Below are 17,456 nucleotides of genomic sequence, written 5' to 3'. Positions count from 1 at the left end.
CCTGAATAAAGAGCTGTGGGCTGTCATGAAGATGTCATCGCATCAAAGAATCATTTCTGAAGAGTGATGAGAGACCACATCAACACCACCACCACCCCCCTCCCTGATTTAAAGAATCCTTAACACTGCACTTTGTCCATGTGCTTTATCGTAATACAAATTGCGGATATATAAGTTTCAAATTTGTATGTTTTTTCGCAAAGTAAAGCCCTGCTTCATTGTACAAGACTGTTGCAGGCGAATAGTGAAAATAGCAGATCTACAAGCACACGTTTTTGAAATGATTAATACAAAACAAGCTGTTTTGGAGGTGTGGTCGGTTTCCAACCGACAACAACAATACCAGCTCAAGATGAAACGTGTTGCGAGTTTATATATAAGCTTTTTCAGTCTTTTCAAACATTTTGAAACATAAAAAAAAAAAGTTATTATTATCCAGTTTATTTTGTTTTTAATTAGTTCACAATAGGGACGCTAGGGTTAACTGGTCAAATGACATTAACGTGCTCTCACCTCTGCATGGTCGGCCACCAGAAGCAGCTCTACATACTTCATGTTTTGGCTGAGGTCCCTTCGTTCCTTTAAGCAGAGAATGATGTCGTATTTACAATTTTGTTAAGTAACTGCAAAACAATTAAAACACATTCATGTCTGGCTTTGTCGGGCGTCTATGTGAACACAATTGGGGAGGGAAGTCTGGCGCGGAGGGTGATATTTGTATGTATATGTATTCCTACGAACTGGGGTGGCACCTGCCAGCAGGAAGTGTTGGACAGGTGGAGTAAGACGAAGGGAGAGTGTTTTCTGCTGGTGATTCAGTCCGAGTGTATCAAAGGGTGCGTTCGTAAATGCGCCCCGTTTGTGGTTAGGGTTAGGGGTTATGGTTAGGTTTAGGCATAGTTTTACTGAGGTTAAGGTTAGGGTTAGGGTTAGGCATAGTTTTACTGAGGTTAGGGTTAGGATTAGGGTTAGGTTTACTCACTACACTGAGCACACACCCGGTGCGCATTTCCAAACGCACCCTTTGATACACTCGGACTGAAACACCAGCAGAAAACACCATCCCGTAAGACGAAGGCTCTACATCTAGGGATGGAGCTTGAAACAAGAGCCCGCTACAAACTCGATAGTACCCGGTATCAATAAGCTTTGGGCTTATCAAGCATGACGTCATGTTTAAACAATCAAGACAAGAGGCGATCAAGAAATGATTACAGTACTATTCATAATATAAAGCCATTTAACTCTTATTGCACACTAATGAATGATTGTTTTAATGATATTTAATAATAATATTTGTTATTTTTGTCAATTGTCATCTTCGTAGATGGTGGTCAGCCACAAATTCACAGTCCCAACAACTGGCCAATACAAAAAGCTACCAGTTCTGTTCAGAATTTTACATCTCACATCTTTCGACAAAATATTAGAAAACGCTCAACAGTGGGCTCGATAAAAGCCCAGTTCAATAAGCAGGATCGATAAGGTGTTCATTATCAATAAAAACGAACGAGCTCCATCCCTACCTACTTCCTCCCTATGTCAGTAGGATATAACAACAGAGACAACACAGAAATTTGTGCTGGGGAGAAATTAATTGGTATAACTACTAAATTGGGGAGAAAAATGGGGTAAAGGTGGCCTGTGCTATAATTGAAACATTGCCGTGGGTTAATATTTCTCAAAAACAATGACCATGCCTGGCAGGCCAACTTAAGAGTCACAGTGAACTCAAAATTGTTATATGGGTCAGTAGTGTTTACAAAGTAACTTTTTGTGTGCTGCGGCCAATGTTTGCTTAATAAATCTCACACTTAAGGGACAGTGGGATGTTTTCTTTACTGAAGGAATGTACTATAATTCTGAAAGACTAAACAACTGTTGACGTGTGAACATTATTATTTTATTGGCTATTTTTAACGGAATATTTAATTTTTAAGCTTAGCAAACAAAAAGAAAAGTTGCTTCCCAATCTCTAAAACACTCAAACAAAGAAAGTTAACATTTGCCCAAATTGTTCACTTTCCCCAGGCAATTGGCTGCCGTCAGTGTCAATAGCTCCCCAATTAGTTTCCCTCAAGGGCCAAATTATGTCTAGGGTACCAAGCCGAGGGCCAAAACATTGCGGGTGGCGGTGGAGGCGGCATTCCTGGTGTTCCCGCTACTCCAGTGACAGTGCAGATATAGTGTTGTTGCTGCTCTTATACCACAATTATTATAATAATTATTGGTTGTGATACTAATAATTTAGCCCTGGGATTCTCAAATCTGTTGAGTGTCACATAAGGAGAAAATGCACTCTTGAAAGTTGAGACAACATCCCCCCATACCTTAGCCCATCCCCTTGTTTCCCCTATCCTGTACAAATAGTGTTTTTATAACTGCGATGATTTTTGAATGTTTTTATTTTTTATTTGTTATGTCCATGAATTGAATACCAAGGACATCCGACGTAAACAAGACCGTAAAAGGACTTATTTGGGATGCTCCTTTCAGGCAGGGTGTTTAACTGTACATGTACTGTACTACATTTCTTTATTGTATTGAACTAGAAAAAAGCCCCCTGCGGGGGCCTGGCCCCTTTCCTATGTGAAAGTCCCCTGTACCCAGAGATGGATACAGTCCAGTGGGCAGCTAAGCAATACAAATGTAGGATAGCTCAACATTAAATATGCAGTTTTTTCCAAAATGCAAAATAGTGTAAATGGCAATCCATCCATCCATCCGCATCCATCCATCCATCCATCCATCCATCCATCCATCCATCCATCCATCCATCCACATCCATCCATCTATCCATCCATCCATCCATCCATCCATCCACATCCATCCATCCATCCATCCATCCATCCATCCACATCCATCCATCCATCCATCCATCCATCCATCCATCCATCCATCCATGCATCCATCCATCCATCCATGCATCCATCCACATCCATCCATCCATCCACATCCATCCATCCATCCATCCACATCCATCCATCCATCCATCCACATCCATCCATGCATCCATCCATCCATCCATCCATCCATCCATCCATCCATCCATCCATCCACATGCATCAATCCATCCATCCATCCACATCCATCCATCCATCCATCCATCCATCCATCCACATCCATCCACATCCATCCATCCATCCATCCACATCCATCCATCCATCCATCCATCCATCCACATCCATCCATCCATCCATCCACATCCATCCATCCATCCACATCCATCCATCCATCCATCCACATCCATCCATCCATCCATCCATCCATCCATCCATCCATCCATCCATGCATCCATCCATCCATGCATCCATCCATCCATCCATCCATCCATCCATCCATCCATCCACATCCATCCATCCATCCATCCACATCCATCCATCCATCCACATCCATCCATCCACATCCATCCATCATCCATCCATCCACATCCATCCATCCTCTACTGTACCTTACCGTACCTTACTGTACTGTACTCTACTGTAATCTACTGTACTTTACCTTACTGTACTGTACTTTGCTGTACTCTACTGTACCTTGCTGTACTCTACTGTACCTTGCTGTACTCTACTGTACCTTGCTGTACTGTACTGTACATATTCTGTGTTCTATATCTATGAATTCTATGTGTTCTAGAACTATGAATTCTGTGTTCTAGATCTATGTTTTTGATTCTTGTTCTAGATCCCCCCCCCCTCTCTCTCTCTCTCTCTCTCTCTCTCTCTCTCTCTCTCTCTCTCTCTCTCTCTCTCTCTCTCTCTCTCTCTCTCTCTCTCTCTCTCTCTCTGTGTGTGTGTGTGTGTGTGTGTGTGTGTGTGTGTGTGCACCTGACCCCCCCCCCTTCCCTCTTGTAACCTGAGACCTGGTGATGATAATGACACTTTGCTCCCAACTATGGATTGCGCAATATGCCGCCTACAGGCCAAAATGTGGGGGAAAATTTTAAACATTTTGGGATTATGAGAAGTAGAGACACATCTGAAGGTGATAAAGTTGATGTTGGGCAAGGTACATGCGTTATTGATTTTTGTATTGTGTTTTTTAGACAATTGAACAACTGCTGAACGTGGAGTTACAGATGGAAACACACACACGCATTTTTTTGGGGCGATTCTGATTATGTAGTGGGATATAGGCCTACTTGTACTGTTCTCCATTTTTGTTAAATATTCAATCAATCAATCAATCAATCAATCAATCAATCAACTCACTCGTCTGGACGGCGGCAGCGTCATCCCTTGGATGAATTTACTCAGCCCCTCCTCCTGGCGCTCCTGGTTGCCATGGTGATGCGTGCAGGTCCCGCCAGGCAGGCGGAGGCTCTCTGCCCTGAACACAGCGTGCGGCTGCGTCTCCATGGAGACGGGCAGAGGCTCTATCAGGTAGCTGACGCTGGTGTTCAGAGATATCAGCCCCCTGGGGAAACAAGAAGGCACTGTTCATGGTTCCGCTCAAAGCGCCCCGAGGCGCGGGAGCCGAGAGGAAAAAAGGGCTTTAATGTTTGCCACTGCTGTTGAGAAACTAATCTTGTCATTGCGGTGAGCTGTAAAGAAATTAACGCTTTTCATTGCAAGCAACAGTGGCGTCAGTTCAGCATAAGCTAAGGTATGGCAACATGACTGGTGTCTTGCAAATAAACAAAACTGAGGTATGGCAGCTGCCATACCTTGCCATACCCAATTGACACCTCTGGCAGGCAACATTGATAATAAAAATAATAAAAAATAAAAACATAGCAAATCCAGATCAAAAGGTTATTCGAAAGTTCATCCTATCTCCGGCCACCCAAAGATTGATTAGATTGTCAAACTGAAGCATGAGAGAAACCATATGGTTGCACATCAAAAACGGAGACAACTGCATTACAGGATGAGTTGTGCGTGTGTGGGTGGAATGGAGACACATCAGGGCTCAGGTGCATTACGGCTGTTTAGAAATTATCAGATTGGACCGTTGGAACGCTATGCGGCTCTCTGGCTTCCTCATGCATGTATACATAAGGACAGACGCAAATACACACGTGTTAGCACACACACGCACGCACGCGCACGCACACGCACACGCACACGCACACACAGTCAAGCAGCTGTAGAAAGCATCTGGAGGTCGAACGCCCACATGTCCCCAGTATTATACATCTCCCTGATGAAAACCCCTGAGGCCTGGAGTGTGCATGTGTGTGAGTGTGTCAGCATAATCTATGTGTATATTATGTGTGTCTGTGTATATGTGTGTGTGTGCATGCGTTTGTGTGTGTGTGTGTGTGTGTGTGTGTGTGCGTGCGTGCGCGCGTGCATGCGCATTGTTCCACATCTGCAAGATGAATGAAAGAATACGTCTTTTGACAAATGTACTTTCTCTGGAGCAGCACAGAAAGGAAAACAAAGCACAGACACACACACACACACACACACACACACACACACACACACACACACACACACACACACACACACACACACACACACACACACACACACACACACACACACACATACACACACACACACACACACACACACACACACACACACACACACACACACACACACACACACTGAGATTTCTGTCAATGCCTGTCTGTTCTCCTGCTGTCTACCCGATCTCTCATCTGTGGCAGGAAATATCACTGCTGGCTCTCCTCTCCTCTCCTCTCCTCTCCTCTCCTCTCCTCTCCTCTCCTCTCCTCTCCTCTCCATGCTGGACTGGACTCACTGACCCACCAGTGGGACCTCTGACCTACTGACACACTGAACTGGCTTACTGTACACGCCTTACTGTACTCAACAAGCAGCCTTCTATTAGGGATGGGACCATAAGGGATATGATACAACATTCTATTAGGGATGGGATAAGCGATATTATCATTTATCGTGATAAAAAAGGGCCAAATTATGTCTAGGGTACCAAGCCAACATTGCAGGGGGTGACGATGGCGTTCCCGCTACTCCAGTGACAGTTCAGATATTGTTGTTGTCGGGTGAAAATCTTGTATGTCCAAAACCGTTCGTTTTGCATTTATCATTTTAAAAATGATTTAAACTAGTGAAAACAGCCGATCTACAAGCACACATCGCCTCGCACCGTGCTTGTAGATCTGCTGTTTTCACTACTTTTGTGCGACGGCCTTGTTTGATGAAGCGGAGCTTTACTTTGCGAAAGAACATACGCATTTTGAGATACGGATTTTCCACCCGACAATGACGATATACTAGTGTTGTTGCTGCTCTTATTCTATTAGGGATGGGATAAGCGATATTATCGTTTATCGTGATAAAAAACACTCGTATCGTGGAGAGTTAATGTATCGTGATATCGTCCTCCGTCATGCACTGGGACCAATTCACCTTTTATTTGCCGAGCTGCATATCCAGTACCACTTAAACCATCTATATAATTGGTAAAAGGTACTTATAATATACGTACTTGATACAGTCTTTTTTTCCACTCTCTATCAAATACCTCTGCCGATGTCTAGCCGATCTACAAGCTCAAAACGCGGCGCAATTCTTTTGTCACAATAACCATTATATGAAATGTTCATATTGTCCCATCCTTTCCTTCTATTCCCATTTATTCCCACGGCAGCAGTGTGTCTTACCTGAGTCCTGAGCAGGTGCTGACAACCACGCTGGACTCCTCTATGCCTTGTACCGTCCCATGGTAGAAACACTGATCCTGGAACAGAAAGGTGCATTTTATTCCCTGTAGCCAAGGTAGGGCAGCTGCGATACCTCGCCATACCCAATTGACGCATCTGAATCTTACAATAGCATTACGTTTTGTTTTGTTTTTTATTTACCAATGTAGAAATTCAAACATTCACCAGGAGAAAAGTAAGCCATTTACCATGAGAGGGAGTGGGTTGTTGGCTGATTTACCACTGTTTCAGGGTTGTGGCACGAGACGAAGCCGAGTGCCAAACAACCCTGAAACAGCAACAACCAACAACCAACAACCCACAACCCTCGAATGGTAAATTGCTTTTCTACCACTTCTACCATATAAATGAAAGAAAACACAGTTGTAACTTGCAAGATCTTGGAAATGTTACAACTGCAACACAACAGTGGGCAGGGTCCATGAGCCAACTCAAGGTTGTTGACTCATTTACCACTGTTTTAAGCCAATCAGAATCAAGTATCTGAACATGTGACCACAAAAAGTGGTAGAAACATGATTTTATGTTTGAGTTAAATTGAGTTAAACATAGATAAATGGTAAATGGACTTCATTCATATAGTGCGTTTCTCCAAGGCGATGTATTTCATATTCACAGATACACACACCGATGGCAGAGCTAACCAAGGCACCAACCTGCTCAGCGGGAACAGTTTGGTGTTCAGAAGCTCAAGGACACTTCGACACATAGCCAGGGGGAGCTGGGGATCAAACATGGAATCTTCCGATTCCAAGACGACCGCCTGAGCTACTGCTGCCTTCTTCATGTCTAAAATATAATCGCCCGAAAAATTATATTCCTGAGGTTTGTAAATGTATGATGAAAAGGCTTGTGAAGGGCTTGTGGAGAACTGCTAAGAACAAGCTAACGAGTTGTTAAACAGTAATCATGCTTGCTTTGACCATTCAAGACAGAACTTGTTTATTTAAGCTACAATATGTACATTTTATATCAGTTACTTGTGTCTCTCTCTCTCTTCTGACGGAGAGCTAATTACAACGATGGTCAAAATGCAATTTGTTGTTATCCATCTGCTTCAAATAACTTTACTGACATTGTCCATCAGTCTGTATTCTATCTACATTAACATTTCTCAATGTTAGTGTTGGCCTGGGAGACCACCTCCATTGCAATCACTGCAGATGGGTTTAGTTAGATTGTATGAACATAATCTGCTATACAGATTGGATACAATTGGGTAAATTATTTAAATAAAGTCCAGGCTTGAGGTTTTAAGACTCAAGGATGTGCCATGTAATGCATATGTTTCATGAAAACAATATCTGCATTCCTGTAAGAGAATAAAAGAACGCGTATTTTAAGTGACCACTTGCCAGGCAGTTTTTTCTCAACTGTCCGATTGGTCACGGCCGATATGTAATATGACCTATCTCTCTGAACATTTGGAGAGCAAAGATAATATTTGGTATCATATTAGAAACCCTAGGAACGTGAAAGTGCCCAATGTGCATATAACACAAAACGTGTTTCTCTGTGTTGACATCTGACCCATTTTGTTGGAGCGGGCCACAAATAGGATTCCCTGCTCCAAACTGTCCCACAGACTTACCGTGTTGCTGGGAGACGAGGACCTGCGCTCCCCACTGGGGCTGTACCATATGTCCTGATACCCAGGAGCCAGGAGCTGCCTGAGAGAGAGAGAGAGAGAGAGAGAGAGAGAGAGAGAGAGAGAGAGAGAGAGAGAGAGAGAGAGAGAGAGAAAGAGAGTACATGTAGTGTTAGCAGGGGTGTCGCACCAGATTCTAGGCCCTGGGTACTTTAACTATTGAAAAATAGCAGATATAAAAGCTCACGCTACAAGCTTGTAAATCTGCTATTTTTGAAGAATTCACAGTGAGGCACCAAGTGCCGCGCTGCGAGCTTGTAGATCTTTTATTTTTCAATAGCTAAAGTATAAAATAATTAAGGCCCCTCCACCTTGTGCCCTAGTAACTCAGTCCCACTCCCCCCCTTGTGACGCCCCTGAGTACATGTAGTGTTGGAGTAGATATGCAGTCTATTGGAATTGAAAGGATGGATGAATGGCTAGATGGGTGAAGAGAGAGAGAGAGAGAGAGAGAGAGAGAGAGAGAGAGAGAGAGAGAGAGAGAGAGAGAGAGATAGAGATAGAGATAGGTAGGTAGATAGATAGATGTGGATACATTCATACATACATATATACACACATACATACATACACCGGTACGTACATACATACATACATACATACACACACACACACACACACACACACACACACACACACACACACACACACACACACACACACACACACACACACACACACACACACACACACACACACACACACACACACACACACACACACACACACACACACATACATACATACATACATACTGTACATACAGTCACAGTATGGTGATGCATTGATACACACAGTAGACAGATATAAGAGGTTCTCTTAGACATTCCATAGCTCATAAAACATTCATGGTCTACAGCAGGAGCTTGAGAGCATTGGACGAAAGATCTTCTCCAAGCTGAGAGGAAAACACGACCTCATGCACACTGCATTGTGTAGCTCAGTGGTTCCCAAACATTTTAGGGATCCAAAAGAGAAATTAGAAGTTTGCCCGGGGCCCAAACTAGTGAAAATAGCAGATCACAACGTGTCGATTTTCATAGACCTTTGGTATTTATTTATGAAATTATTTTGAAAAATGTCTAAATCAGTTTTAAATCATGATTTTATTTTTATTTTGGGGGGATTTTTTGTATGTATATTTTGGAAAAATTAAAAACAACACAACGAACACAAAGAAAAGGGTATATCTACTCACAACCCATAAAAATAGGTCCGCGACCCTCATATGGGTCCCGACCCAGTGTTTGGGCACCAGTGGTGTAGCTCACTCAATCTTCAGCTCAGACACAGAATCCCTTATTGACCTTAATGGCTGAAGCAGTCACAGCAGTGGAAGATCTGTCCACTGATGTGCGCAGGGCTGTGTTGTTTTGGCTGACAGGGCTATTATTCACCCAAATACTCCTATGGCTGTGGAAGCCGTTCTTTTTCTCTCTCGGTCTCTGGACCTTCTCCATTTTCAGAATCATGAAAACATTTCGTGCCGGGCTGAAGAGAAGAAAAGTTCTTCTAGCAGACACGCACAGTGAGAGAACAATTACACAGCATTCTCAATTGCGCGTGCGTGCGGTCGCCGTGCATGTACGTACTGTATAATGTTTTGACTCATGCGGTTTCTGTCCGACAGTTGTTTGTCAATGTACTGGGTTAATATTTACATCTCCTACAGATGCTTATTTTCCTGTCTTTCTCCTTCCAAGTCTGTCAATCCATTCTTCCTGTTTTCATTCATAAACTTGGGCCTGGCTCACAGCTGGTATCTTTCTCTCTCTGTCTCCTCTCATCCTTTCCTCCCACAAACTCTCTCTCTCTCCCACTCTCTCTCCACCTCTCTCTGATCCATCAACCAGGCAGGGACGTGCAGAGAGGCAGGGGCTGAAATCTCTAAAAGGGCTTTTTGATGAAAATATCGAAAAAGGAGACCTCCAAGCTCACAACGTGTCGCAACGCGACGCGTTGTGAGCTTGGAGGTCGGCTATTTTCGGAGCTTGATACTACACTGAACTAAGCATAATCAAGTCAATAGAGGAGATGCGGCATGCATTTCTACACAGAGAGGGCAATTCTTTCAACATAAGATGAGGCATTCAAGTTCAGGTGAGTTTGGACAAGTCAATTCTCTTGAATGCTGCCTTCAGGTATGGCTTGGAAAGGAGGCATTTGCATTCATGGTCTGGAGAGAGGGCCCTTTTTACAGATGGATAAAAGAGCAGGGGCTCAAGCCCCCTTAGATGTCTATATGTGCACGTGCCTGCAAGCAGGAGACGGTGGCCAGAGCAGAGCAGAGCAGAGTGCAGGGCAGTGAACTCTACAGAACATCTGGACCTGCTTGGCTTCATTGCAGGGTTTACTCGAGGCTCACAACTGACACAGATAAGGCTGAACAGCATAATTATCAACATCGCAGTATTGACTAATATTACATGCATATCGTGAGATGCTGCTGCAATTTGTTCTGGGAGGGAAACCGCTTGAGAAAGACACTGTCCTGTCTCTGCGGAGTGATCTCAGTTCAATATTATGCATGTCAGAGGAAATCGTTAATCGCTTCATCCAAATTGAACAAAATCATAACCATGTTTCCCCACCACAAATCTTTTTCGAGTACAAAGGAAAAACAAAGTCATCAAAAAGCAATACAGTATATTGCATGGGATAGTCTTTACAGTCCACATGGGGCAATTTGCTTAGAACAGCAGTCAACACATCAATAACAAATACACATTATTAAAACAAATTAAAAACATAAATACAAACATGGTAGATTTAATCATAATAAAGTAATAAAAGCACTAAGAGTCCATCAGACCTTTGTTAATGTATGCATGCAATAGCAACTAGGCCTACAGCCTGTTTAACTGCGGATGGCTCAAATGATATCAGATATCTGTTTGATTAGGCCCTTCTAGGTAAAGTATACCCTGACAGTAGGAGTCAAAACTGCACAAAGAGGGTACAGAGTCTGGCAGAATGGCCTTTGCCTTGATAAATATGAACAAGGTCATTCAAGTCAGTGCCAATGGTCTTTTGGCAAAGTTTAAGAATCTTTCCATGCCTGTTTGTGTTTACCATGCTGAGGTTGCCGAACCAACAAATCATTGCAAAAGTTAAAATGTAGTCAAAGAGGATTTTCAATGAGTGGGAATGGAAATCTCAACCGTGTCCAGAAACCTCTCTAATTGGCCTTTAAGGCATTAAGTCCGGGTATACATTATTACGCATTAATACTTTAACAATTGCAGATATGCTGCAAGCTTGTAGATCTGTCTACATTCTCTACAAGCTTGTCTTTTGACCCGATTCTATAAATCTCTCCTAAATCCTAACAGGTTTCTGAAAAACATGCCTTTACTGTCTGTGTTTCTCAAACTTTTTCATGTAAAAAAACCCCAAAATGATATGTATTTGGCCACGGACCCCCATCTCAAAATATTTAATTCCAGGGACCCCCAGAAGCAAAATTTGAGTTACAAATGTACACCTTAAATGTTCGCGACTTTAAAAAAATAGCAGATCTACAAGCTCGCAGCAAGCTGTGAGCCTGTATATCTGCTATCTTTCAATAGCTAAAGTATAAAATTATCTCAGGCCTAAATGGGTGCTTAAACCCATTAGGTTAGTCAGTGTTGGCATCAAAACTCATGTTGCCATCCAGGATGATGCCCAGTAATATTGGCTTACTGCCTGCACAGCTATTCCATTAACAACAGTCCATGCTGTGACAGGAGGGTTTGGGCAAAAGTCAATATAAGCATCTCTTTTGAGATATTGTGTTGCCGGTAGGAGTCATCACAGTACACACACCATGTGAGGTAATTGTCCAAGACAGGAGGACCACGTCCTATCTGTGTTCCTGAAAGAGGCTGACAATCATAGAATGAACAAACTTTATTATGTGTATATATATGTACAGTGTGTGTGTGTGTGTGTGTGTGTGTGTGTGTGTGTGTGTGTGTGTGTGTGTGTGTGTGTGTGTGTGTGTGTGTGTGTGTGTGTGTGTGTGTGTGCGTGCGTGTCTGTTTACCCGCATACCCATACAGTATATCATCGTTGTCGGGTGGAAACCTTGTATGTCCAATAGTTCGTTTTGTATTTATCATTTTAAAAATGATTTAGGCTAATGAAAACAGCCGATCTACAACCACCCAACGCCTCACAGTGCGAGGCGTTGTGTGCTTGTAGATCTGCTGTTTTCACTACTTTTGTGCGACGGCCTTGTGTGATGAAGCAGGGCTTTACATCACGAAAAAACATGCACATTTGAAACTTGGAGATACAAGGTTTCCGCCCGACAGCGACGTTATGCAGGTAAACAGTCGTATTTATTCAGAAAGAAAGAACAGTAGATTTATGGGCCAAGTACATTTACACATACCCATAATTCAGCCTCTGCATTTAACCACTGCCAAAGGAGCAGTGGGCAGATACTGAGAAGCCCCCAGGGAGCAGTTAGGGGCTCAGTGTTCAAAATAAACTCAAATAAAGACTGTGAATGTGACCAGAACACTCATCACATACCCAACCTTTACTTGCCTTGGATGAAGGGGTTGACACCATGACAAGAGGCTGTGAAGTGCCACCGTTCACTGAACTATTTCATTTATTCAAATGCTTTTTTCTTTTTCTTTGTTAAACAGATAAATATCATGCAGCGCTTGATAAAGACACAAACCCTACCTCGTCTTCATTCAGAAACACCAGTAAGACTCTCTAATCTGGAGATAAGCGACCGTCAGGTCCATTATTTTTGTCTGCAAAAAGCAACCTCATGGTGGCGCTAGAAGAGGGGCATGTGAGAAATCAGGGGCGGAGGTTGTGGTTTGTCAACCAAGGAGTGTGTGTGCAAAGTTTGGCATGGATAGGGGCAACGGTGACGGAGATAAGAGTAGGGCCAAAAGTGTGGCGTGACGTGACAGACAGACGGAGGGACTGACTGATGGAGGGACTGACTGACTGACAGACAGCCGGTGGAGGTTTTCATAGTAACTGCAACCTGACGGTCGCAACAAATTAAATCCGACTAAACATTTGACTCCTTTTGACGCATCGAACAACGAGATGGAAAGAGCACAAAATGATGTGATTGAGGAAATGGAGAGAAGCCATTGTTCCATTACCCCAAATTAGATGCCCTGCAGCCCTGGCCTGCAGAAACAATGCCACCCCGTTGATGTCATCGGCTACAAAGAACGTCACAGACAGAGAAAGGCCTGCTTCATCCCTCTGCAGATTACCACTCTGGGGGTGGAGGGGGGCGATGGAGAGCTATATTAAGACAGCCCCCCTGTGAAGAAGACATGCAGATGCATGCAAGCGCAAGCACACACACACAGTCTCCTGGGTGACTCATAAATTATAGTTAAGTGACAGTGTGCATTGTGAGCGGGTGAGGTCAGTCTAACTGAGTAAGCCTTAAAGGAGTAGTTCACCCCCAAAATGACTTTTTTTCTATTGATCACTCACACCATGGAGACTTGAGTTCAATATTATGTTTTGGTTTTCTGTCGCACCCAAATGTATTTGGGTCCCCATTCGGAATCAATGGGGGTACATTTACTATAATCAAAATGTTGTCTTAGGAATGCGACAAAAAACGAAAATGTTTATTGAACTCAAGTCTCCATGGCGTGAGTAATCAATAGAAAAAAAGTCATTTTGGGGGTGAACTACTCCTTTAATGTGCAGCAGTGAGCTGCACAGAAGACCCCCTTCCTTTAGCTATGTCTTGCATTATTACAATCCCCGTTTTCTCCATCCGCTGCTTCTGAACCTCCATCACTCTCTTTCCTTCTCCTCCTCTCGCCAAGTCCAGTTACTGTAAAGTGTCAAGGCCGGCCTGGTCGATGATTGATCTTTAGAGAGACGACCATCCCACGATCGTTACACAGGAAGGGCAATCACTTCCCCACACAGAGAAAGATATCGTCACTGGCGGGCAGAAACCTCGTATCTCCCAGTTTCAAATTTGTATGTTTTTTCGTAAAAGTAAAGCCCTGCTTCATCATTCAAGACCGTCACACAAAACTAGTGAAATTAGCTGATCTAAAAGCACACAACGCCTCGCGGTGCAAGGCGTTGTGTGCTTGTAGATTGGCTATTTTCCCTCGTTTAAATAATTCTTAAATCGTTTTTAAAATGATAAACCGTTTTGGACATACCAGGTTTCCACCTGACAACAACGATATAAAGACTCTTGTAAGTCTCTTATCCTCTTCCTTTCATGCCCAATCCAGTGGGCGTCAGTCAGCAGCTGCCATGTTGAGCTTTAGAAGCTGATTCACAGAAGTGTAACAGGGGTATTGTTGCTAGACTAAAGGCTCTATAACCTCATCACTGTGACTCACTGTAGGGCTGGGCCGGGGCAATCGATTACACCGATATCGTGATATGAGACCAGATATCATCTGGGATTCTTTGCTTATCGTATCCATAATATTGTGATATGGTAAAGGCGTTGTATTCTCCTGGTTTTAATCACATAAGCCATATCTTATACAACTATTTTATATAAAATAGTTATAACAATTGTGAAAATAGCAGATCTACAAGCTCACATTATTTTACATTACTTTTATAATCACAAAGTTATTCAAACTAAATGGATATTGTCATCACAATAAAATATTATCATCACAATATCAACCTCGACGTATTTGTTCTTAATATTTTTTTATATATTTGAGATATTTTTACCATATCGCCCATCCCTAACATAGTCACAACGTTACATAGCAAAAGATCTGAACCTAAGAACTCCTGAGTTTCTGATATTAGTCTGAAGACGGAAGGGCGGGTTTGGTTTGGCATGAACTTCCTGGGTGCGCCTAACTAACACACACACGCGCACGCACACACACACACGCGCGCACACACACACACACACACACACACACACACACACACACACACACACACACACACACACACACACACACACACACACACACACACACACACACACACACACACACACAGAGATCTGAATCTGTCGAGCAGCAGGAAGCTGACATCCAGGGTGGGTAGAATAACCCCAAAACCCGTTAACCTGAGTGCGTCGTTGCTAAGTGCTGAGAGGGCTTTTAAATCAAGATAGCTGGGATCCCTTTGTGCTGAGCGAGAAGAGGAGGCCTCTCTGGGGGGTTCTGGACGAGCTCCAGGGTCCAGAGACACATGCTGTGATTGAGGAGGGGCAGTACCAGGGACGTGCTGGCCATTGGGAAAAGCGGGACAACCCCACGAACGGCCGGTTCATTCCCGGACGGTCCAGGCCGGCCATTAGGAAAAAAATAAAAATAAAATGTCGGACTTCGTTCCATTTTGGGGGCTGGGCAGTCAACAAAGTAAATCGTCACTGTCGGGCAGAAACCTTGTATCTCCAAGTTTCAAATGTGTAATTTTTTTTCGCAAAGCAAAGCCCTGCTTCACCATATAAGGCCGTCGCACAAAAGTAGTGAAAACAGCAGATCTACAAGCACACAACGCCTCGCACCGCGAGGCGTTGTGTGCTTGTAGATCGGCTTTTTTCACTAGTTTAAATCATTTTTAAAATGATAAATAGTAAATACAAAACAAACGGTTTTGGACATACAAGGTTTCCACCCGACAACGACAAAATTTAACTAGTGTAATTGGCCCACTGGCTTGTCACTTGTCATGATCTGAAATGGCAAATCTTTGAGTAGCAGCAGCGCTATAGAGAGAGATCTCTCTCTATAGCGCGCAATGAGGGCCTCTCCAACTATTTTTCCTGGGCTGAATCAGGGGCCCAGCACGTCCCTGGGCAGTACAGTACGGAGGGCTGGACGGGGTCTGTCTGGCAGAGAGGCTGTGAGACAAAGGTTCTGGTTCAGAGCTCAGTCGGGACGAGGCGAGGAGGAACCGAGGAGGGAGGGGCCGACGATGCTAATGCACTTGGTTGAGATAGAAAGAGAGTGGGGGAGAGGAGAGGAGAGGGGAGGAGGAGGGGGGGGTTAATGCATTAGGGTCAGTGGGTCGCATTCTCTCATGATATCGGATGACATCACCCGGCACGGGAGGAGATGGGGGGGGTGACGCAAGTCAAGAGACTCACTCAGTAATGAAGGATGAAGGGTTTTTTTATTGCAAAGAGCTAACGTGCTGTTTATTATTGTGCGGGCCTCTGTGTATGAATGTAGGAATGTATGTGTGTGCATATCGTTGACGGATGGAAACCTTGTATGTCCGCTCGTTTTTTATTTATCATTTTGAAAATGATTTAAAACTAGTGAAAATAGCCGATCTATCACGAGGCGTCGTGTGCTTGTAGATCTGCTATTTTCACTAGTCTTGTGCGACAGTCTTGTATGGTGAAACAGGGCTTTACTTTACGAGAAAAAAACATACTCATCTGAAACTTGGAGATACGAGGTTTCTGTGCGACAGTGACGATATGTGTGTGTGTCACAGACAGTCCAGTCGAGACAGAGGACTAGATAAAGACACAGGCAGACAGCATGGTGACTCTGTGAGACTAAACATAAACCAAAGGGAAACAAGGGGACGCCTTAATGCGTCCTGATCCCTGCCCTGTAGACCTGCCATCCATCATGGCCTGAGCCGGACACCGGCCTGATCTTTAACATTTTGTTTGTGTTCTTTCGGCTCTCTTTGTGTGCACAACTGTGTCTGCGTGTGTCATTTCTCTGCATGTGGCCACGCTCTCCCACCGCGACGCTGGAGAGACCGTGGGTGATGTATATTTATATTTGTGCTGCCCCCTGGGAATCACAGATGAGGCGACAGAAAGGAGAAGTGCGGAATAATGGGGTTAGCGGTTCGTTTTCCAGGAGAGGAGAGGAGAGGATGAAGGGCTTTGCACACAGACACGTTTTTTTTTTTCGCACTGAGAAAACTGACAATTTCATTTTTTTTTAAGAAAACAATGATTCTCTATGACCTCATGCACACCGGCCCCGAATTTGCCATGCGGCAGGTGGCTGCGGCAGTGCGTTTTTTTCTCTCGATCGAACCCAGTTCGATTTGTGCGTCTTGTCGCATGCGGTAAAAACTCATTGACTCCTTTTCGGATCCGCAGTGTGGATTCCGTACAGCCTTGCACACCAAATCCAATGCGTTTTAATCATGCAGCAAACGGAAAAAAAACGCAACGGTCCTGTGTGCAAA

The 17,456-nt window shown here is 43.7% G+C and overlaps 1 protein-coding gene across 1 annotated transcript in view; it reads right to left on the bottom strand.

Annotated features, from left to right (window-relative positions):
- adam19b (ADAM metallopeptidase domain 19b) overlaps positions 1-17,456 on the bottom strand; it is a gene marked incomplete at both ends in the record, with an annotated part of 37,907 nt that overhangs the window by 13,267 nt on the left and 7,184 nt on the right. Inside the window, 4 exons of the mRNA XM_080746665.1 lie at positions 514-579; positions 4,212-4,416; positions 6,602-6,678; positions 8,253-8,331. Of these exons, the coding sequence (XP_080602791.1) occupies positions 514-579; positions 4,212-4,416; positions 6,602-6,678; positions 8,253-8,331 (427 nt within the window). The remainder of the gene's footprint in view (positions 1-513; positions 580-4,211; positions 4,417-6,601; positions 6,679-8,252; positions 8,332-17,456) is intronic.

This window comes from Nannobrachium achirus (assembly GCF_963921795.1).
Source record: "Nannobrachium achirus genome assembly, chromosome: 17".
Lineage (NCBI taxonomy): Eukaryota > Metazoa > Chordata > Actinopteri > Myctophiformes > Myctophidae > Nannobrachium > Nannobrachium achirus.
The sequence above is the reverse complement of the archived record's forward strand: the minus strand, read 5'-3'. Positions and strand labels throughout refer to the sequence as shown.